General features: G+C 35.2%; 3 protein-coding genes and 1 long non-coding RNA gene across 7 annotated transcripts; 3 read left to right on the top strand and 1 right to left on the bottom strand.

The window, feature by feature from the left end:
* The first annotated feature begins 1,414 nt into the window (after positions 1–1,414).
* Positions 1,415–2,943, top strand: LOC123723164 (dynactin subunit 5-like). Its single transcript, XM_045685725.1, has 4 exons — positions 1,415–1,546; positions 1,621–1,808; positions 2,044–2,155; positions 2,700–2,943. The coding sequence occupies exons 1-4, from the start codon at positions 1,499–1,501 to the stop codon at positions 2,901–2,903; spliced, it is 552 nt and encodes a 183-aa protein (XP_045541681.1). The 5' UTR covers positions 1,415–1,498; the 3' UTR covers positions 2,904–2,943.
* Positions 2,944–4,111: 1,168 nt separating this feature from the next.
* On the top strand, positions 4,112–7,097 carry LOC123723041 (PAN2-PAN3 deadenylation complex catalytic subunit PAN2-like). Its single transcript, XM_045685581.1, has 6 exons — positions 4,112–4,350; positions 4,535–4,704; positions 4,907–5,027; positions 5,366–5,565; positions 6,126–6,351; positions 6,990–7,097. The coding sequence occupies exons 1-6, from the start codon at positions 4,336–4,338 to the stop codon at positions 7,095–7,097; spliced, it is 840 nt and encodes a 279-aa protein (XP_045541537.1). The 5' UTR covers positions 4,112–4,335.
* Positions 7,098–18,090: 10,993 nt separating this feature from the next.
* LOC123723252 lies at positions 18,091–19,232 on the top strand. The gene is made up of 3 exons (XR_006756700.1): positions 18,091–18,432; positions 18,653–18,739; positions 18,986–19,232. It is a non-coding gene; the product is annotated as an uncharacterized LOC123723252 (long non-coding RNA).
* LOC123723251 (putative nuclease HARBI1) lies at positions 19,225–21,182 on the bottom strand. Of its 4 annotated transcripts, none has more exons than XM_045685826.1 (6): positions 20,852–21,182; positions 20,529–20,770; positions 20,215–20,399; positions 19,997–20,129; positions 19,783–19,924; positions 19,225–19,692 (listed from the first exon to the last, which is right to left on the bottom strand). In XM_045685826.1, the coding sequence occupies exons 2-6, from the start codon at positions 20,766–20,768 to the stop codon at positions 19,562–19,564; spliced, it is 831 nt and encodes a 276-aa protein (XP_045541782.1). In that variant the 5' UTR covers positions 20,769–20,770; positions 20,852–21,182; the 3' UTR covers positions 19,225–19,561. The 4 variants fall into 4 exon arrangements, with proteins under 4 accessions (XP_045541782.1, XP_045541783.1, XP_045541784.1 ...); XM_045685827.1 differs by having other exon boundaries at positions 19,804–19,924; XM_045685828.1 differs by lacking the exon at positions 19,997–20,129 and having other exon boundaries at positions 19,228–19,692.
* Positions 21,183–22,551: the final 1,369 nt, after the last annotated feature.

Raw genomic sequence — 22,551 nt, 5'->3', positions numbered from 1 at the left:
ATGGAATTATCGTCATTTTTGCAGTTAGAAGCTTGAAACTTATTTTTAAGGCAGCTAATTTGATATGAATAAATATGAAATAATTTTTTTGAAAAAATTTTACCCCCAAGGGTGCTAAATAACAAAAGGGGTTGAAATTTTGTATGGCAATATGTGAGGTTTTGGTGATTGTTTTGTTTAATATGTTTTGCTGTAACCCTTACCAATATTTAGTCTAGAGCCTGAGTAAGGACATAGGCTACATTTTAATATGAAAAAAGGGTTGTAAGGGGTTGAAAGTGGGGGTGAAATTTTGTATGGAATTATCGTCATTTTTACAGTTAGAAGCTTGAAACTTATGTTTAAGCCTGCTAATTTGATATAAAAATATTATATTAATTTTTGTAAAAATTTTACCCCCAAGGGTGCTAAATAACAATAGGGGATGAAATTTTGTTTATCAATATGTGAGGTTTTGGTGAATGTCAAAACACACTTAATATGTTTTGCTGTTACCCTTACAATATTCGGATTATTTATTTGTTGTGCGTTTGGGAAAACCGGCTCATAAGTGCCGTAGTATGGGTTTTCGCCTCTGAAAGTTTCAGACAACTTTTAATGTTGTAACAAGAGAACCAAAATTTAGTAATTTGTTAGATGAAATATAAATAACCCAAGTTAATTTATTTAAAGAACCTTCACTTAGATTAATAATTAAAATAGCAATTGACCCAAAAATTAAAGACAACTATATGGTAGCATGCCTCTAACACTTCAACACGTCATGTTAAATACATAATAATGTAATAAAATAATTCAGATAACTTACAGAGCTGTATTATTATTGCCATCCATACTTGTTGATGGCAACGCAATAATTTGATTAGGCTGTGGATTCCCTGAAAAGTTTTAAGATGATTTTTAATAATGCTATCGAAAAAAAAAACTGTTATGTACTACTAACTGTTTAGCAAGATGTTTGTAACTTTCCACGATATGAATGTTTAAAAACAACATCATAAAATTTACCAAGCCTGTATCCCTGATCACGTATCGATCCATTAATTGAATTATAATAAAATTCAACAAAATATTGAATATATAAACACAATGTAATAAGCAACTTTTATCAATTTCAAAATGTATAAAATTTTGAAATACCGGTTTCAATTCCCGCTTTTAAAGTTACATTTTTAAAACTTGATTTGGACAAAGTAAAATGTGTTTTCGGCTTACAGCTTATCTGAAATTTTAATCACAACGAAGCTTACAGTGATTATACATCTTAATAATAATATTTAAATAGGATTTGTCAAGAAAATTTTTATTAAGAAATTAATTTTCTCTTAGCTTTCAAATCTTTCTGTGCAATAGTTTTTGGGCATAATATTTCAACCATTGCCAGCGATTGTCATTGTCACATTGACAAATCAAATCAAATGAAAAATTATTAATGCAATATTTGGGCGTACCGTTTAAAAAGTTTTAATAAATAAATCCTTTATATCTAATATCAGTAATGGAGCTCCAAGATACTTATTACAACAAATCGGAATACGTTGAAACTGTTAGCAGATATCTATTAAGTTTTATAATTTCAATTCAAATCGCTTCATAAAGGTTGGTCTTATTGTTTTTTAGGCATCTGGGAATAAAGTTAGTCGGCAAACAGTTCTCTGCGGATCTCAGAACATCGTTTTACACGGGAAAGTTATTATACAAAGTGATGCCATTATAAGAGGAGATCTGGCGAATGTTAAAATTGGCAGGTTTTGCATTATAAGTAAAGGATCTGTCATACGTCCTCCATTCAAGAAATTTAGCAAAGGGTAAATAATTTTGTGCATATATGGCCATTTACAAGTTTAAGTTTGTTTCTCAAATTCTCATACAACTGATATTGTTGTTGATGTAATAATGTTTTTGCCGGTGAGTTTATAAGTTTATTTGAATTATATTCTTCCTAAGTTTTATATACATAAAGTTAAAGAGGTTTATTTATTTTTATTAATTGTCAACTGTTTTTTCCCATGGTAATTTAAGTTAAATTGTTTTTTATTACAGAGTGGCATTCTTGCCACTTCAAATGGGTGACCATGTATTTGTTGGTGAAAATACAGTTGTAAATGCAGCAGTTGTTGGCTCTTATGTGTATATTGGGAAAAATGTAGTCATAGTAAGTTTAATAAATGTTTATACCTTGAATGTCAAAGGAAATGCAAAAAATTTCCATTTATTGAGAATACAACAATAAATTCATGATATGCTGTATTTGACAGAGAATTCCTAGTAAGATATTATTATACAAATTTTTGACTTCTTTTTTAAATATGAGTTATTGTATAAAATGTACTAAAACTCCTGAAGGAAAATAACATTTTGTTTGAGTTACAAACACCAAATAATTCAAGATTTGAGAGATCATCGGGAATGGCCTTTTTTCACATACTGGAGAATTTTACTCAACAGGGTTAAAGAGATGTCACTGTAGTATAGTTATGCACCTCTATTTCTTAAATCTATGCAGATAAATAATAAATTTATGTATGTAGGTCATGGCTGGCTGACCACAGAAACAGCCAAGCATGACAGACATGAAATGTAATGACTTAATCCTCATTTCTATAATAGACTTAAAATTACAAGTATCAATTCTTTCTAATGTAAAATAATATCACATTGTGTTTTCAGTTTAATAATTAAGTTAATTTATTTTATAGGGCCGCAGATGTGTATTAAAAGACTGCTGTATGATTGAGGACAATTCAGTGTTGCCAGCAGAAACAGTTGTACCTTCATTTGCTAGATATTCAGGGAGCCCGGCACGACACATAACAACATTACCAGAAGCCATGCCTGATCTTATGACAGAATTTACAAAGAGTTATTACCAACACTTTGTTTCAATAACAGCTACTGGATAGTTATTAATATAAATAAGAAAAATATATTTATTAATAAATAAGAAAACTATTCCATGATTATTGCTTTATTTCATTGTTTCAAAGCATGTAACTACTAAGTTTGCACTGAAAGTAAGCCGATTAAATAATTTACTCGATTTTTGTTTTTCCTTAGTTTTCCAAGAGAACCCATGCTTGCACAAACATGTAATGGTATGAAAAAAACTTGAGAGGTGTCAAGGGACACCCGGATGGAGTGTCGACGAAGTTCCTTTCGATTAATTAGTGAAGGAACCAATGTTTATTCTATGAATAAAAAACTTAAGTCTTCGCAAGAAGTACATTTTATTTCTATGAATTTTCGTTATATATTGTCACGTTGCCATGGTGAAGTAGCGCTCATTCGTCGTTAACATACTATAGCAAAAAGTGTCGTGACAACTTTTCGTAAGAATTTTTTCCGTCTAGCCCCCTTTCACAACGCGCGATAAGGAACTTCGTTCCAAAAACTGACCTTATTTTGGACCTTGGTTTAAAATACTATACTTTAATCAAATCATAGAGATCAAAGTGACCAAAGCTTTTGCAGTAGGCAAAAGTTTTGACCGAAGGAGTTCTCATCCGTGGTCTTGATCATAATTTAGTCAATAGAACTTTGCAAATGAGACACGACGCACCGGTATCGACATCTTTTGTGTTATAGTTTTGATCCTTACGTTATAGAATGTAGGTAGTTTTTATTGACCACGAATAGTCGGGATCTAATGGTATGTAAAGTTCTACAAGATTTGTATCGAATCAACCCCGAAAACATAAACCTAAAGTATCTAATAAAAGTTAGTTTGTCTTTATTTAAAAAAAAAATTGTCGACCGGTATTCCTTTAAGTGTAATATTTTATTTGGGCAACCCTAAATTGACACGTAAATGACGTATACCGATATACTTGCCTACAAATAATAAACCGTTGTTTTGACAGGCGAAATTTTACGCCATTCCTCTTATCTACTGAAAGCTTAAAAAATTCTTTTAATTTTTTATGGTTAAAAAATATAAATAAACATTTCCTGACATGTTAATAATATAAAATAAACATTAAATCGTTCAGAGTAATAATTCTCAATCATGGAATATCATTATTTGGATCATTGTTTGCAATCCGAACATCAGTTGACTGGTTAGTATACAATCAAGATATAGCAAAGATAATTTTCTCCAAAAGTTTCGCCGGTCCTAATAGTGCCGATTTTATTTCTTTCTTTACCCAAGAACTTCTAATATCTATTTCGTAATGTTTTTGATGACCAGAGGAATACGCAAGTGATTATTCGCAACAATTCCTCGTACCAACAAAGGAAGGGGAATATGAGGTGCGGAGTAGTGTTTTGGTGGACGGCGGGGATAGATTTGGAGTGTCTGCTGTGGTGTTTGATAAACATGAAGAATTGATATGGATGGGAAACCAAGGTGTAAGTGAAACACAGTACTCATTAAAATAAACACAATGATTCTATTTAACCGAATGATTGTTTCTTCCAAATATATTAAATAATAACTGGATTCGTCATACATACAATTTGTTTTTATGTAATTTTTTTAAGTATAAATCTACACTTTTTTAATCTTTAAAAATACATTGGCTTCATTTCTTAGGGTCATGTTACATCATATTATGGTCCCAGTATGCAGAAATATACATCTTTTCAAATTCACGATTCAGAAGAAGTTAGGGACATAGTAACAGATGAAATAGGTATTTATGCATTGACGAAAACAACTCTCCGTCATCAAATACGTAGAGGAATACCGAAACATACGTACAGGTAAAAAATTCAATCAAAACAGTATTAATAAGGCAAATTTCTGATGTCAAAACTATTTTATAAAACAATGTAATCCTTCTAATAATCTCTGAACAAACAGAGATGTCAATAAAAAGAGGCAAAAACATTATTGTTTACCTTTTAATGCCATTCAAATTTATTTCAGCTGATGTTTTTTACTACAATTATTCTTCACTTACAGATCAACAAATATGACCGATATGCAATGTTTGTTACAAGTCAATCCAACAAAACTTATGATGGGAGGTCATCAAAATAAATTATTGGAGTTTGATGTAACAAAAATGACAGAAACTGTTATAGTAAGTTGGACTAACTTTTTAATAATCCCCCAGGTTAATACTTGCAAAACGTCATTATCTCCTTGACCTTATCCCACTTGCATGGGGTGGGGATTTAATAAACCTTATTTAATATTAGCAAAAGGTACCTCTAGTAATTGGTAACGGTACTATTTACCACTACAATATTATTATTTACCTAGGCCATTTAATTTTCCTAATGTGTTTGCTAAATGGATCTCAATGATATTTGGTATAGATGTAAAATACAGTCTGGAATAACACATAGACACATTTTTTTTAAATTCTGTGTAGATGGAGTCTAGGGCGAAAGCTTGTACTGTTTACATTTATTCCAGCCTATAAAAGAAGATGGTTGTGTAGTGATGCGTAGTGGTGGTGCTACTCTTTTGGCGTGTGGCAGCGCAAACGGGCAAGTGTCACTTCGTGATCTCAGGACTCCGAATGCAGCCGAACACACTTTCAGAGCTCATGCTAATTCTTTGTCTGATATGGATATGCAAGGAGACCTGCTTATATCATGTGGATTCACACAATCGTATGTATAAGTAACATTTGACTTTATTTGTGTATCCGTTTTGGAAAAAAAAATAAGATTTTAGTTGAGTATAGCAAAATAATCAGTATTGAAATCTCACATCATATTTTGTTTGTTAATTATTTTGCATTTAATTCAGCTCATTACGTCCACACTGAGGGGCTTGAAGCATACCCTAAGTTAGGGGTTGATTGACTTCACACTTATCTTTGAATATATTCTCAGATATTTGCTTATTGCATTAAGATGGTCAATGTAAGAATGTCGGATAAATGTACACATTTAGATCGAAAAACACATTGGTACATGGCTGGTTTCAAACCCTGAACCTGCAAACAAGTCAAGTGCTTAGACCCTGAGCCACCAACACTGATTTAATTCCGATCTACATTTAATTGATCTTATTTAATTTGTGTATGACTAAATAATGTGGAATAAATAGTTCAAAACTACTACGCCCAAATGTATAGACATAAAGTTACTATACATATGTTGCCAAGTGGCTACTTCCCAAAATATATTTAGCATTAGATATATAGACAGTATCCAATTATTTTCAGAGCCGGGGGTGTGGCAGTAGCTGAGCCTTACGTAGTAGTATGGGACTTACGTTGCCTCAAGGGTACATCTACAGTTGACCGAGCAAGGTCCATACATACAGCTGCTGCACCACTGTTGCTACATTTCCTGCCTGCCTTCTCTGGCCGTGCGGTGGCACAGTCAGGGGATGGACATGTCGCGTTGCTGCATGTTAATGCCCCGCAGGAGAAGCAGTCTGTCTTCCAGGTAAGATATAAACGTTGACTTCCACTGTGAATGTGTCATTCGGATGGTTGATAAAATGGTGAGTGATTTGGCTGTAAAAACAATGTTAATATTTAAGAAGAATCTAATCTGAGAAGAAATTTAAAGATATGTGTGAAGTCAACCCGCACTTGGCCAGCGTGGTCGACTATGGCCTAGTCACCCCTAACTTGGGGTAGGCTCCGAGCCCCTCGGTGGGGACGTATAATGAGCTGATGATGAAGTATTACATGAATCCAGCTGTTATAGAAATCTGTTTCAATTACCGTAGAATTTAACAGCTGAGAACTAACCTAGAGAAGTTATTGAAGACTGGTTCGTTGTTTTGTCGCGGTGAGAACAGATGCAGATGACCTCCTTGATCACCAAACACTAAAGCCTGGCTCGTTGCTGACACATCCGTTACACTCATAGAGCTTTGAGTGTCCACCTTTAGTAATACAACAGGTTTTACTAAACATTCCAATACCACATAAACCTTATGTTTTACTTAAAACATTCTTTTTCCTTTTCCACCCTTTTCTTACAGGAAAGGGAAGTGGGAAAGTGGAATTGATGGAGGAGGAGACTCCTCTATTAAAAGAAGCAAAATAATTGCAATTGCCGATTTCTTCGGGTAGCAGTTGCTTCACCGTTTCACCAAACACAACTTCGTACCGACTGTCTTCGGCGCCGACGCTTGTACACTAGAGCCAGAAGAAGAAGGCGAACATCGACTGAAGAAGTAGCCAGACTCTATAGCGAGTACCGAACGGCAACAAAAACTCTTCAAACTGCCATCTCAGAAGCTAGAACCCGATCATGGCAGGAACTTATAAATGGACTTAGCAACAATCCATGGGGACGTCCTTATAAGATGGTTATGGGGAAGCTACGACCCATTATGCCACCGTTGACGGAGACTCTAGATCCAGTATTTTTAGATAGAGTAATCGGTACACTCTTCCCGCAAGATGAGTCAAGATCTACTACCCACTTTCCTACTTCTCCGTGTGTTAGTGAGCAGGAGATAGTCGTTACCAGTCAGGAACTAAACCAAGCCGTGATCCGTCTGAGAACGCAAAACAAAGCGCCTGGTCCAGATGGAATACCAGGCCGAGTTTGGACTTATTGCTTACCTATCCTAGGAGACAGGTTGAGACAACTTTTTAGCGAATGTCTTCGTAAATCCGTATTTCCTTTAGCGTGGAAAGAGGCTAGATTGGTTCTTATAAAAAAGGAAGGTAGAAGTATGGAATCACCGGCTGCGTACCGTCCCATATGTCTTTTAGACGAAGTTGGAAAAATTTTTGAAAGAATAATAGCCACACGCCTCAACCAACATCTTTCACGGGTCGGTCCCAACCTCGCTGAGAACCAGTTTGGTTTCCGACTAAAGCGTTCGACCATTGACGCGATTATGTGTGTCCGTTCCTGGTCCGAGGAGGCTGTGTCCAGAGGTGGAGTAGCGTTAGCTGTAAGTCTTGACATTGTCAACGCTTTCAATTCCCTGCCCTGGGCAGCAATTAAGATGGGACTTATACAGCATAATGTCCCTGTTCACCTGCAAATGATTATCGGCGACTATTTGCGAAATAGGTATATTCTATACACGGACAGAGACGGTAGGGCGATCCGGAGAGAGATTCAATGCGGAGTTCCACAGGGCTCGGTTTTAGGCCCCTTACTTTGGAACCTAGCGTATGACACGGTGTTGCGTACTGATCTTCCCGTGGGCGCAAAAGTTCTCTGTTATGCGGACGACACTTTGCTGTTTGTCAGTGGAGAAACGTTCGAGAGGACGAAAGAACTCGCCGAGCTGGGTATACAGGCGCTAACTGATAAAATCCACGAGTTAGGACTGACAATAGCACCGACAAAAACCGAGGCAATCTGGTTCCATAAAATTCCTAGAACTAGAGAACCTCCCGACTTATGGATCCGGATAGGTGACGCAACTGTCAAAGTAGGTCGGTACATGAAATACCTCGGCCTCACGTTGGACAGTCGCTGGGGTTTTGAAGAACATTTTCGGCGCCTAGTCCCTCGGATTGAGAGGGTAGCAGGTGTCCTACATAAATTGCTCCCCAACCTTGGCGGACCAAATGAGGAGGTGCGCCGTCTCTATGCAGGTATTGTGCGGTCTGTGGCTTTATACGGTGCTCCCGTATGGGCTAAGAGGCTGGCCATACTACGCAATAGGGCTAAAATATATAGCGTTCAGCGAAGGATAGCCATAAGGGTTGTGAGAGGATATCGCACGATATCCTTCGAGGCGGCGACAGTTTTAGCCCGTTTTCCGCCACTAGATATCCTGGCCGACATGGATCAGAGAGTTTACCATCGCATTAAGGTCCTTCGCGAAGAACACAGGGACATTCGAGATAAAGCACTCGAAATGGTTAAGAGGCAGGAACATCAAAGGGCCTTGTCAACCTGGCGTAGCCGACTGCTTGTTGAACGATATGTTCATAAGCGAGTAGTCGAAGCGATTCTGCCGGTTTTTGGGTCGTGGATGCAGCGCCGAGAAGGTAGCTTAACGTATCGCCTTACACAGATATTCACCGGGCATGGGTGTTTCGGAGATTATCTGTGTAGGATCGGACGAAAGCCATCGGCTTGCTGCTTCCACTGTGGTGGAAATGAGGACTCTGCGTCACACACCCTAGCTATATGTTCGGCTTGGCAGCCAGAACGGCGGGTTTTACAACAACATGTTGGTTCGGATCTGTCTCTGCCTGCTCTTATTACAGCAATGCTAAGCAGGACTGCAGCTTGGAGAGCAGTGGCCTCCTTTTGCGAAGCCGTTATGCAGAAAAAAGAGGCGGCTGAGAGAGCTCGAGAGAGGGCAAATCCCGTCCGGGGACGTCGCAGACGACCTCGAAATGGTCCGCGTTGATGGGATTGCTGATAGCATGATTGGCTCTTGGGGTCTCCGGTACATAGCGTAGGGGCACTATGCACCAACAGAGGGGCTCCGAGGAGGTAGAAGATTGTTAGGGAAGGGTTACTTTCGTAGCAAAGCGCTGGGGGGCCGCGGTTGCGTTCCTATTTGGAGATCCCGTGACTCCTCGTTAGTGCTGTGGGCGACCACCGTGGGGTTTTAGTCGGTGCAAGCCCGACATAACTTATCTTTACCCCTATAAAGATAAGTATGCGTAAGGCATTTCCCCACGTTAAAAAAAAAAAAAAAAAAAAAAAAAAAAAAAAAAAAAAAAAAAAAGGCTACGCCTAAGGTCCGTGCACAATCATCTTTATTTAAGTTCAATATGTCATTATTGTTGGTTTCATCAACAATTTCATTTAAAATGGACGTTTTATTTGAACGCCACTTTCGTAAATGGAAATGAGCACTTTTAAGTTCACTAATAACACCCTTACAGGTTTCAACTAGTGTATTTTTGTCATCATTTCCAGTTATAAAATCATCTACATAAAAATCGTGTAAAATAGATTGACTCACTAATTGATTGGAACACTCTTCACCTAATTGTTTTAAGCATCTGGTAGCCAAGAATGGTGCTGAGGCTGTACCATATGTTACTGTGTTGAGTGTATATTGTTTGATAGGTTGTGAAGGATCTGAACGCCAATAAATTTGTTGTAAAGAGCGTTGACCTTCTGTTACATAGATTTGTCTGTACATTTTTTCTATATCGGAAGTAACAATATATTTATGCTGTCGAAATCTAATAAGTATGCTTAATAGGTCGTCTTGCACTACAGGGCCAATGTGTTGAATATCATTTAGTGAGACACCTGTACTGGTCACTGCGGATCCATCAAACACCGCACGCAAGCGTGTGCTGATGCTGCCCCCGCGCAAGACACCGTGATGTGGTAAAAAATATGAATTTGTAGTAAATTGTGTGTTTGTTTTTTCAGACATATGTCCTAACTCTATGTATTCATTCATGAAATTGATATATTCGTTTTTGAAACTAGGATTTCTTTTAAATTTGCGTTCTAAAGAATTAAATCTAACCAAAGCTTGTTGGCTCGAGTCACCCAGACAGTCCGGGGACTCTTTAAATGGAATTGTAACAATAAACTTGCCATCTGGGTGGCGTTTTGTTGTAGTAGTGAAGATCCGTTCGCACTCACTCTCAGCTTTAAGATCGTGCAATTGTTGAGTGACTGGAGCGGCTTCAGATTCAAAAAAGTAGTTTAATTTTTCATCAAGCTCGATATCGTTTGTGAAATGGCAATGGACTGTATGTGAATAAAATTGTTTTGATTTTCTTTTGTATGGTAATTGAATTGAACCAGAAATTAGCCAACCAAGTTTTGTTTCAACGAGGATTGGTTTGTGTTTACCCAGAGATATTTGATTTGAAGAAAGAACATTCCAGAATAGATCAGCACCAAGCAACATGTGCACCTCTGACGGCACAGCAAATGTTGGGTCAGCAAGTTGAACTTGGGAAGGAATCTCAAATGAATTGGTATTGATGGGAACCGTGGGTATCAGCTGAGTGATATTGGGAACAATAAAACAGTTAACTTCTGTAGTATAATGATTTTTATATAGAGATGAAATTGTGACGTCACATCTTTGTGAGATGTTGGAAGATTGTTGATTTAGTCCTTGGACTGATACACATGTGGAATAACTGGGTATCCCTAATTGCCTTTGCAAAGATTGTGTTATGAAACTGCTAGTGCTACCATTGTCCAATAGAGCACGTACTTTGTGTAATTGCCCAGCATGATCTTCTATGGTGATCATTGCTGTTGATAATAAAACCTGGCTATTGTGTATTGATGATAGTGTAACAGGTTTAGATAGTTCCTGTATATTTGGTAGAACAACACAGTCACTTTTAGAAGATTGATTAACCGGAGGTTCATTAAATTGTTTAGATGGATGCAACATAGTATTGTGTCGCTTTGAGCATAAGCGGCAGGAACTGAGTCTACAATGTTGTTCATTGTGCCCAGACCGCAAGCAATTTGTGCAAAGATTCAGATCTTTTATTTTTGTTAGCCGAGATTCTATAGACATTGCCTTGAACTTAGGACATTGATAGATGGAATGAAAATTTTTGCAAACGGGGCACTTAAATTGTTTTTGTTTAGATGTTTCATTAACAATAAATGTCTTGGGACGGTTGTGAGTTACATATATATATATATATAACGTCGTGACTTAGGTTGTCCCTGAGCTTCTTCGATGGTTTCTAAAAGATCTGCACGGTTTTTTAAAAATTGCATGAACTCTTGCAAAGATGGTACATGCTGAATCCGATTACGCTCAGTTTCCCAATCGCGTATTGAAACTAAATCAAGTTTGCTTGACATCATGTGAATAATTAACACATCCCAATGTTCTGTTGGAAGTTTTAATGTATTTAGAGCTCGTAGGTTTTTATTTACCCAATCTATTAAGTTCCGCAGAGCCTTGGAAGACTCTTGCGTGACAGGCTGTATGTTAAATAGAGCTTGAATATGGTTGTTAATTAAAATTCGATTGTTATTGAATCTGTCACAAAGTAAGTCCCAGGCAACATCATAGTTCTCCGTTGAAAATTCTATAGATTTGATAATTAAAGCCGCTGTATCCTTTAATGAATTTCTTAAATAGTGAAATTTATGTATTTTTGGAATTGTGTGATTGTCGTGTATTAATGATTTGTAGGTGTCATGATATTCTAACCAATCTTGATAGCGACCAGAAAAGGTGGGTAAATGTATTGTTGGTAATTTGATGCTCGGCCCACCTGAATATCCAATAACACCTGAGCCCGACACCGATGCACTGTCATTGCCCGCAGCAGAAGCAGCATTAACAGCGGCATGCCTGCTGAGCAAATCCTGCGCAACAGCCATGGCGCTGAAGTAGCTGTTCTCGAAGGCAGCTCGTTCTGCATACTCGTCATCTGGAATGTCGGTTAATCCTTCTATATCATTCTGTACCGAGTCAAAATCATTGTACATTTCTTGCATTTTCCCATTTCTTATGGTTAATTCATGGGCCTGTACACTATTTATAGTTTTGCTAGGTAACAATGTATCTAGAAATTTTTTAAACACTGTTAGTTTTGATTTGAAGCTTGCTCTAGATTTTTTCAAAGTTTGGATGTCCATTTTGATTGTTAATTGAAAGTAAATTAATGATGCAAAGTTAATTAAATGTTAATGAAAATGAGATAAATTATAAATCCCTGCTGTTGTAAAGAAAATTAAACAAAGTTACATATGCAAATAAAAAAAAGTTAAATTGAGGGTAAGTAAAAAAAATAAAAAAATACTTAAATTTTGTGAAAAAACTTGTAAAAAGCAGGCAGAACGTTAGGTTATATTCAAGCAAGCAGATGGCAGAACAACCGAAGGCTCATGAGGGTTCACTCGGCTACCAATCGGCTTAAGCGGGAACAATGACCCCACATGGATTTCTGTAATGTTCGAAATTTAAGTTAGCAAATGGTTAAAATTATGCTGCATTAGTACAAATAGAGGCAATACACCGTTCTAGACCCTTTAGAAATGTACAATAGTTGATTTTTTTTTAAAAGTTAGTGAAGGTAAGTGGGATGACGCGACAATTTTTAATTTGTTGAAACGAAATAAATTATAGTTTTTTGAATTTGGAATAATGATTTTTGAAATGATTAATAACAAAGAAATTGAATAACACACCTTTAGATAGTTGGTATGATTGAACAAATAGATTGAAAATTGCAATAGTGAGATTTACGTAAGTAGTTGGAAAATAATTGGAACGAACTCACTCATCTCCGCAAACCTCTCTAGGTATATATTGGCTTGATGAATTGAAGATTTGATATTCAGCACGCGTCCATGTCGATCAATCTTCTTTTTTCGACCGCACCGCTTCGAAATTTTTCTTCTTGGCCCCTTTTGATTGTTGAGTTCCAATAGAAATTATTCGAATCCGGCTCGAAACTATGTCGGTGCAGGTTCGTGAAGAATCATTGAAAGATCTTACTTGATCGCGTGCTTGTTGTAAGGTTGAATGTTGAAATTGAAGTGAAGTAAAAGATGGCGCCGACGACCGCCGGCCGGTCGGCCGTCGGCGCGAGAGCAGCGATGACAGTGCACTGTCGCTGCTCTGTGGCAATGTTGCCACTTTTTAAATATGGCGTAGACAGGTGGGCACAGTTAATCAAAAGTTAACTTCATTAATCTTTAATTCGTGAAATAAAAATATAACTTCGTTAATCGTTAAAGCCTTTAATTAATGAAAATTTAACGCAAGTTAAAGTTAATTTTTGTTAATATTATAAGGGACAATTAGGCAAATGGCCATATGAATAATCTCCGAATCGCATGGACCGATTTTGTCGAGACTATCAATAGAACCTAGGCTATATTTATTCCGCGCTTACGAAATCACGGACGAACGCTAAACCTATTTATAGTTTAGTTATATTTTAAATTCAAATAAAACTTAGACGATTGGGCCGATGTACTACTGCCTGTACAATACACATGACAGCGTGCACTAGTTACACACACTTATATACTACACTGACAATGATGGACAATTGACTTTTTCAGTCATTTTTTTTTTTATCGACATTCCGACGTCAGGGAATTAGAGAGCTAACTAAATTTAGACAACACAAATTTTCTATTAAACTGTGAGACCTGGTAATATTCAAAAGAAAACAATCAAAACTTTTGTGCAGTATTTACATGTATCTGTTACTATTTGCACCCGTATATTCATTTGCTCATGTTCCCACAATTGAACATTTAATTTTATGTATAATTTGGTAATAAATATATTTTTTTTTTGCTAAGGACCCACGAACTGACTTTAGTATTAACTACTTTTTATTTATTAACATAGATTTATCAATAAAACTTCTTAACATCAGAGGGAACTTATTGTAACATTGATAAATAAACTATATAACCAATCCAGTGATACATCTCAACGCATCAAACTATACAACTGAGATGCCTTCGATAACTTCTAGCATCTGATGATATATCGTCGGATCTAATGTTATATCTATATATATAAAAGAAAGTCGTGTTAGTTACACCATTTATAACTCAAGAACGGCTGAATCGATTTGACTGAAAATTGGTGGGCAGGTAGCTTACAACCAGGAAAAGGACATAGGATATTACCCCGTTTTCTATTTTTTATTCCGCGCGGACGGAGTCGCGGGTTAAAGCTAGTGTTAAATAAAGTTAAATTGCTCTCAGTGTACAGAGTATACGTCACACGACCACGACATAACGAAAACAACCGATCGCGGGTGATGTCTTCTATCTTTCTTATCGCCTATAAAATCGTTATAGTCAATTAGTAAGAATATGTTTTGACTTATTATCAATGACATTCGATTAATTTTAAAACAATCTTTCGATATACGCAAAAAATCATAATTTCACTAACACAATTATTCTATCTCTTTCTTCATTTTTTCTCGTTTTAGCGTATACTTTTTTTTGTTGTAAACAAACAAATTATCTTCGCTATTGTAATAATGTACCTCTCTTTTTAGCAGTCGTTGCAATATCAGCCAGCTGCTTCCTACTGAAAATGTTCGATCTAAATCTAAAAACTAAAATACCTTCAATTTAATGAAAGTCCTTTTGTTTTTTACTAATGCTTCTTTTTAAAAGAAGTCCGAGACACATTAAATTCAATCTAATGAATTTCATTTTGTACAATGTAATAAAATAGTTTAGAATATCTCCGATTTAATAGAAATCCAAATTATAAATGTGTATGTGTTTTAAATACTCCAAAGGTACCTTATTAGGTTTACCTATTTACGCATTCATATATCCAATTTAATGGATATCCAAAATAGACGAAGATATATCACCAATTTAATGGAAATCCGGAGCACTACATATCTGTATTATTTTAGTTAAAATGATAGCCGATTTTCAAAATACGGCCTGTACCTGTCATTTTACGTGAAGTACTTAGTTGCAGTTAATAGATAATAGACCCATATTTCGTATGACACTGTCTTAGATCCTAGAACGGTTCGTTGAAGAAGATTCACACATACCTTTGCCAGAAAAATAATTATTTCTGAACAAAAGAAAACATGTCAGTTGATACTTATTGTAGCATTTGATGTGTCTCGTTACAGAGAATATTTGATGACCAAATAGTGAGTAGATTAATATAACAGATTTAAAACATCTTTACAAATAAATCAGGCCACCCGTTGACCCCGCCTTTTATTGACGTTCCTTACACTTATGAAGATTGATATTGTAAGTACTCGAAGGTATAATAATTTACAATAATTTCAATCGCTTTTTTTTTTTTAATTAATTTTCTTATATATATAAAAGAAAGTCGTGTTAGTTACACTACTTATAACTCAAGAACGGCTGAATCGATTTGAGTGAAAATTGGTGGGGAGGTAGCTTAGAACCAGGAAACGGACATAGGATAATTTTTACCCCGTTTTCTATTTTTTATTCCGCGCGGACGGAGTCGCGGGTAAAAGCTAGTTTACAATAATTTCAATCGCTTTTTTTTAAATTAATTTTTACAGTTTGCTGTAATAATTTGTAAATATTATTGTGAACTAAACTGTAATAGACAAATATTTCTACTCATCATAATAAATAGATAACGACGGCGGAAGTGATATAGCATGCTTGCAATAAATCATCATTACTATTTTACACGTATACAACTTATAAAATCGTATAAGACTGTAAACTAATGTTCCCCGTATCATATTGTCATCTTTCTTCTATTATGAAATCTATAATAATTGTACTCTACTTTTAGGCATAAAATGAAATATCTTGATTGCAATGTTTTAATTTACACACAAGTATTTTATTACTTAGGACGCAAAATACGGACATAGTTACCAATTTTCTATTTTGTGTTTTTTTTTTGTTTTTTTTTCACCTCGTCGCCATTTGTAGGACCATAGGGTCCCTAAAGATGATTAAGGACAAACACTGGCTCACCACTACCGCACTGGAGCGCAGGCGCACGTCCGCTTCGTACCGCGTTCGTCGCTCAACTACCCAGGGACAGCTGTCCCTTCCATTGTGGTACATGAGACAGTGAATTGTATCTATTCCATAGACACAAACACTACAGTCGTCAATATATCCTCCGAATTAAATGTAAAAGTGTAAAACTCATTAAGAAGTTCACTGATCTGCAGGTCTCTGTTTGCTAGAAAAATCTTATCCAGTTTCTCCAACATAGAAAATGTCGTATCTATTAAAATCACATAATTCTCTAGGTCTGGATCTATTGAGCTTAGAATTAACGACTTACCCCATGCCTCCATTTTATTTATCGATAATAATTCCTCACTTGTTGTCGTGGTCGCAATCTCCTCATTTTTTTTTTAGATATTTTCAAAACCCGCAGCAATTATTTTCAAAGTAATTTTTTGTTTCCAACTATGGTAGTCAGAGTCTTTTGATAATAATGGTTTGATGGGCTTGTCCATCTTTGAAAAAAAATTTCCTTTTAACTGTCACTCCTGCTCAAAAAACTGGAAAAAAACTCCAAAAAATATAAATATCTGGGCCCATAACCTCTTGAAATGGTGGATGTTGATGATGGGATCACTCTCAAACCAAATATACACTTATAGACTGATTCGGAAAATATTTATTCTTACTCAAACATATTGGATATAATTTAGTTGATACAGGATTATTATTAAATATGTATATAAAAGTTAAACAGTTATTTTTGAATACTATACATCTTACTTATTTGAGAATATAAACGGAATTAATTTATTATGACAGAATCCAATCTATTGAAAATAAAACTAGTATTCCTAATTTAAAGTAATTTAAATATATTACATAAAAAACCAAGTAGGTCAAAGTTATCTAAGGAGTATGTATACTCTGAGATTACCAATCAACATGTTTTACCAGCAGTTCCATCAGATCATTATTGTGCACCATTATTAATGCTATTCCGCATGAAAGATTCTTTAAACATCCTCGTAGAACAGTAGACGGAGCACTCTTCTCGGGAAAATTCAGAACCTGCAGGAGGTAATGAAGTTGTGTGAAACGATGAAGCTACTTCTCTTCGGCGATCCTAAAGGTGGTGATGTGGTGTTATTTCAACCTTTGCATTTTTCATATTTTTTATATTTAGAAATTGTTACGTTGACATTGTAATTTTTAATGAAATAAAATCAAATCAATATATTTGGTGTGCCGTTTATTTATTACATCGATATGTCTGTTAAAAGATTGGTATTCTTGATTCAGAAATTTAGTGCAGTCTTAAATTGAGGTGGAGTGTTGTGAATGGGATCTTCTTGAGGATCGAAAGAGGTTGTTGCACTATTAGGTTGATTCTATAAGGAAGATATATTTAAAACAGTAGAGAAAATATGTGCACGAGATAGAATTTTAATTTTATTATTTTACGTTATTGTTCAATCAATATATTAGTTTAATAATAAACATTATTTAAGTAATTTACAGTGTGTAATTCCTAACCAAATTCTTTCAAACTGCGTTAAATCAAATTTATTATTTTAATTTAGTATTTGTTATAATTTGTGTTACATTTTTTGTTATAGTGGCAACAAAATTTCTTTTCTTCATCCCAATCTAAACGAGGCACAAACCATAAATGACAGAATAATCTGTTGACCAATAACAGACCAGCGGGGTTAGGCAGTAAAAAACTAAAAACGAAACGATCGATCGTTTCGTCTAAGCGATAGCGTCTCTCGTTTTTCCGTGTAAGGCTAGGCAGTAACAGACGACAGTCGCTTTCGTGTAGACGAAGGTGAATCGTCAAAAAAAACAAATTATTGTCTATACTTGACGATCAACATTGTGTCATTTGAATTTGACGTATAAAGGTCAAATATTCTCGCGGTAAAAATACAAAAGTTTAGTGAAGTGTTTGTGTTTCAATTTACGTTTTGTAAAATGAATTCTTAAAACGCAAGCAATGAGCAAATCGCCATAATGGTGGAATTTATGGAAAGGTACGTCAATAACGTATTTAAAATGGTAAACACCCCGCAGGGAAGAGTGAGGCGCCAGGAACTTTGCCAACTATTAAAGATGTTGCTGGGTAAGGCAGGTAGTGATCCTGACAAGTCTATGGAGCAATGGATCAAGGTTGGTTCTAATGTAATAATGATTGTAAACATAAAACAAGACATTCATTCTGAAGCATGTTTGTTATGCTGGCAGACACATCCTTTTTTATTTTACTTATTCTTTGCAAGTGCCCTTGCTATTGAATCATGTATTTAATGTATTTAATAACAATAGTTTTGTAGTTGCCATTTTCCTAGCTACGAATATCACATTTCATCACCCAAACTTTATATTTTAGGACTACCAGTAGAGGAACAGTCAAATGAGGAGCCTCCAGTTGAGGAACCATCTATCCAAATACAAATTTTGGAGCAGATCACTGACAGTAATTTATTACAATCCTGTTATTTCATTTAGAAAACAGATATGCAAATCTATTCTTCAGTTGGTAACTGTATTAATAGAAAAATATTTAATTAGTACCTACCTCAATTTATTTGCCCATGTTTCTGTTTAATCATTTGGGTAAAATAAATTAACTAAAATCAATTGATACAATTTAATGTTTAGTTTTATCTTATTATATACAGTTTAAACATTAATATTTACTAACTTTATCATGATATTTCAGATGATGAACAAAATGATATATATGTTGCCTCCTCTTCAAGAGTATAGCTGCCCCATCATCAGTTCAAAGGAGAGGGAAATGGCATCCAGGACCCTCACTCACTGGCTTATTAATGTAATGCTTATGCTTTGAGATGCAGTCTCAAATGCAAAAACATGTAACATTTACATTGGTTTTGGTTGTAACTTGTGTAATTAATGTTTAAGTGAATATTGAAATAAAAAATAATTGTATATAAATAAAGTTTATTTTTAATTTGTAAAACATTCATCTTCATCATATTTCTTCTTAAAAATACACTTTTAGACATTATTGTGTGGGCTTCTTCAACCAAACTAAAAACTGCCAATAATTAGTCTATTCCTAACAGCCCGCCCCACAATCACATCCAGCCCGTTTTCAACAACAGTTGGTTGTGTAAGAGCAGTGGACAAAAGTACTTCTGCATCATCTGTAGGAGTTCCTCTTGAATCTATGAGCATGTTATGCAGTACCACACGTGCAATAACAATTTCTGCTGCATAATCAGGGTGATAATAAAGGATACGCTGACCTAACAAATATCAAAATCTATATTTAACCAAATGCCCTTTCTATGCAGTTTCGGGCCTTGACATGCACTCTAGTGTAGTTCTCTCCTCTAGATCCTGGTTCTGCATTCAGAATAGGTGTCATAAGGTAGATCCTTTGAGGGTAACCACTGTCACCTAAAATGTTATAAGTAATATTAAAGTTACAAATAATATTTAACATAGAACATCACCTGTTGAATATTTTTCTACTAAAAATACAATTACCCAACAACCAAACTGACTTGCCAGATAGTTGCAGAGCCTCCATATGGCTTTGCAGTCTGCTACTTGCCCAGATATGACTGTTGTGACTTGCACCACCAAACTTGGCATTAACATTAGTGATTCTGAGATCACTGTCACATACCTAAAATATTTAATTGAGATTAATCTTTAATTTATCTTATAATTATTATAACAAACATAAAAAGGTTCATACTATTTGGACATTAAGAAAATGAAAGCCTTTTCTGTAATAAAAACAAGGTACATCTGCAGCTGGACGAACTATGGCCACATGGGTGCAATCAATGGCACCAATTACACCAGGAAAATTAAACTTAGTATAAAATCTGTAAAATAATATTTGTAAGTATAGTTGTATGTGCTCAAGGTAATAAAAATAAAATGACAGAAGTTATATATAGTAACCCCTACCCTTGTTTAATTTTAGTTCTTTGTGTGCTTGTTTGTGAGAATTGTATCCATTTATTTGTAATCTCATTCAGAGCTTTTGTCACCTCTCTGATACACCGACTTACACTTTTTTGATTCATATGTACCTCATTAGCAACACCTTTCTGATATGAACCCATGGCATAAAAGCTCAATGCTGTCAGCACCTAAAATATAATAATTGTGTCAGTATAAGACTCAAAGTGACTAAAGTTAACATTAATCATATTAAATACATAATCACCTTTTAACACACATATATTAAAAAAAAACATATATCATAAAAATCAATTTACCTTAAGTTCCAGTGAAGTTGTTTTCGAACCTTTTAAACTGGTATTGTGCCTGAGCTCGTCACACAACGAGTGGAACTCTTCCTTATTCAGCCTGTAATGAGCTCTAAACTGCCACTCCGGAATTTTTTGGAGTAACCGTTCGCGATTCTTTAATCTTTGTAGAAGCATACGCTGCCGAGACATCTTTTTAGCTTCGGCATCTGCAGCTTCTAACATCAAGGCGGTCCACATGCGAGACATATCTATAATATGCCTAATCATAAATTGTTTACTTTATTCAACTAACAAATCATTTATAACATAATACCAAATTGATTTCTCACCTTAGAAGTTTTATTTAATATTTAATAATAGTTTATGATATTTAACTAAAGTTGATTCGGTTGACTTCGCGGCAAAACGAGACACCTTTGACGATCGTCTCAAAAACGAACGATCGTGTCGCTTTTAAAACGATTGGAAATGTCATTTCGTGTTACTGCCTAAGAATTTCAAAGGAATTGGTCGAAAAACGATAGACGACGCTTCGTCTTTCGTCTTTCGTGCGTGTTACTGCCTACGGTTTTAACGCGTGACGTCAGACGTCAGTCTCTCAACCAATCACAATCGAACGACAGTCGCTTTCGTTTCGTTTTTGTTTTTTACTGCCTAACCCCGCAGCGGGGTTAGGCAGTAAAAAACTAAAAACGAAACGTTCGATCGTTTCGTCTAAGCGATAGCGTCTCTCGTTTTTCCGTGTAAGGCTAGGCAGTAACCAGCAGGGTGCACAATCTTAGTACTAAACAAAAAGTGTAAGGATCAATAATTACAAAACTTATGTACAGATGGCGCTGTCGAAAAAGTTAATATGAAGAAACGTTAGATGTCGCTGTAATTAAAAAAAGCAAAAGTTAAAGCTATCTTAAATATCTGTGATCAATGTTTAAGTTTTGTCTATGATGTTTTGACTTAACCATAGACCAGACAGAAACAAATATCGAAATAACCGTTGCCACTTGCCAGTTTTGTTCAAACTTTGAGTTTGATCAGAGCACAGAGTACTTTCTTATATATAGGAATAGAGGCTTTACTCAACGGGTTCAGAAGGAAAGCGATTGTTGACGCCATCTGTAATTACAAACATACAACTTTCCTGCTATATATATAATTATATAAATAGCTATACGTCTACCACCATTTCTGCTTTCAGGCAGGTTTTTATTATAAATTCAGTTAATTTATTTTTATTAACCCCGTAATTTACTCATAGACTAACGCATATGAATAAATTAAGGGATTACTTAAGGCTGCAGAAAATAAAACCCATATTATAATCTTAATAATTTATTTTGCATTGGTATAATAGTCGTCGTAGTAGGTCATAATAAAACATTTTATAGTTATGTTTTCTAATACGTGACCAGTTTTATTTTATTTAGACATTATTTTAATAATGCATTGTTGGCACAATGCATTATTAAGATAATGTCAATTTTTTCTCTTAAAACATCTTTTAAAATACTTTTTTGCTTTGCACTGCATTACGTCCTCGTCACTGTCAATATCTTTTTTGCCAGATAATATTTTATTTATATTTTTACAATATGTAAATATAAAAAATCGACATACTAAATTAATTAAAAATTCTATTAATTTATCTTTATGATCAGAGCATGTTAAAAAATTAAAATCTAAAAATAAAAGAATAATTGTTTTTATGTATTCCCTGAGAGCTTTTTTTTTAAAATTATTATTTAATCCTTACTAATATTATAAATGTGAAAGTAACTCTGTCTGTCTGTCTGTCTGTCTGTCTCGCTTTCACGCCAAAACTACTGAACCGATTTAAATGAAATTTGGTACACAGATAGTCTAGAGCCTGAGGATGGACATAGGCTATATTTTAATGCGAAAAAGGGGTTGTAAGGGGTTGAAAGGGGGGGTGAAAGTTTGTATGGAAGTGTCGCCTACTATTGTTTACTGAACCGATTTAAATGAAATTTGGTACACAGATATTCTAGAGCCTCAGAAATAACATAGGCTA

This window comes from Papilio machaon, chromosome W (genome assembly GCF_912999745.1).
Source record: "Papilio machaon chromosome W, ilPapMach1.1, whole genome shotgun sequence".
In the NCBI taxonomy this organism is placed as follows: Eukaryota; Metazoa; Arthropoda; class Insecta; order Lepidoptera; family Papilionidae; genus Papilio; species Papilio machaon.
Note: the sequence above shows the minus strand (reverse complement) of the source record. Positions and strands in the feature narration are given on the sequence as shown.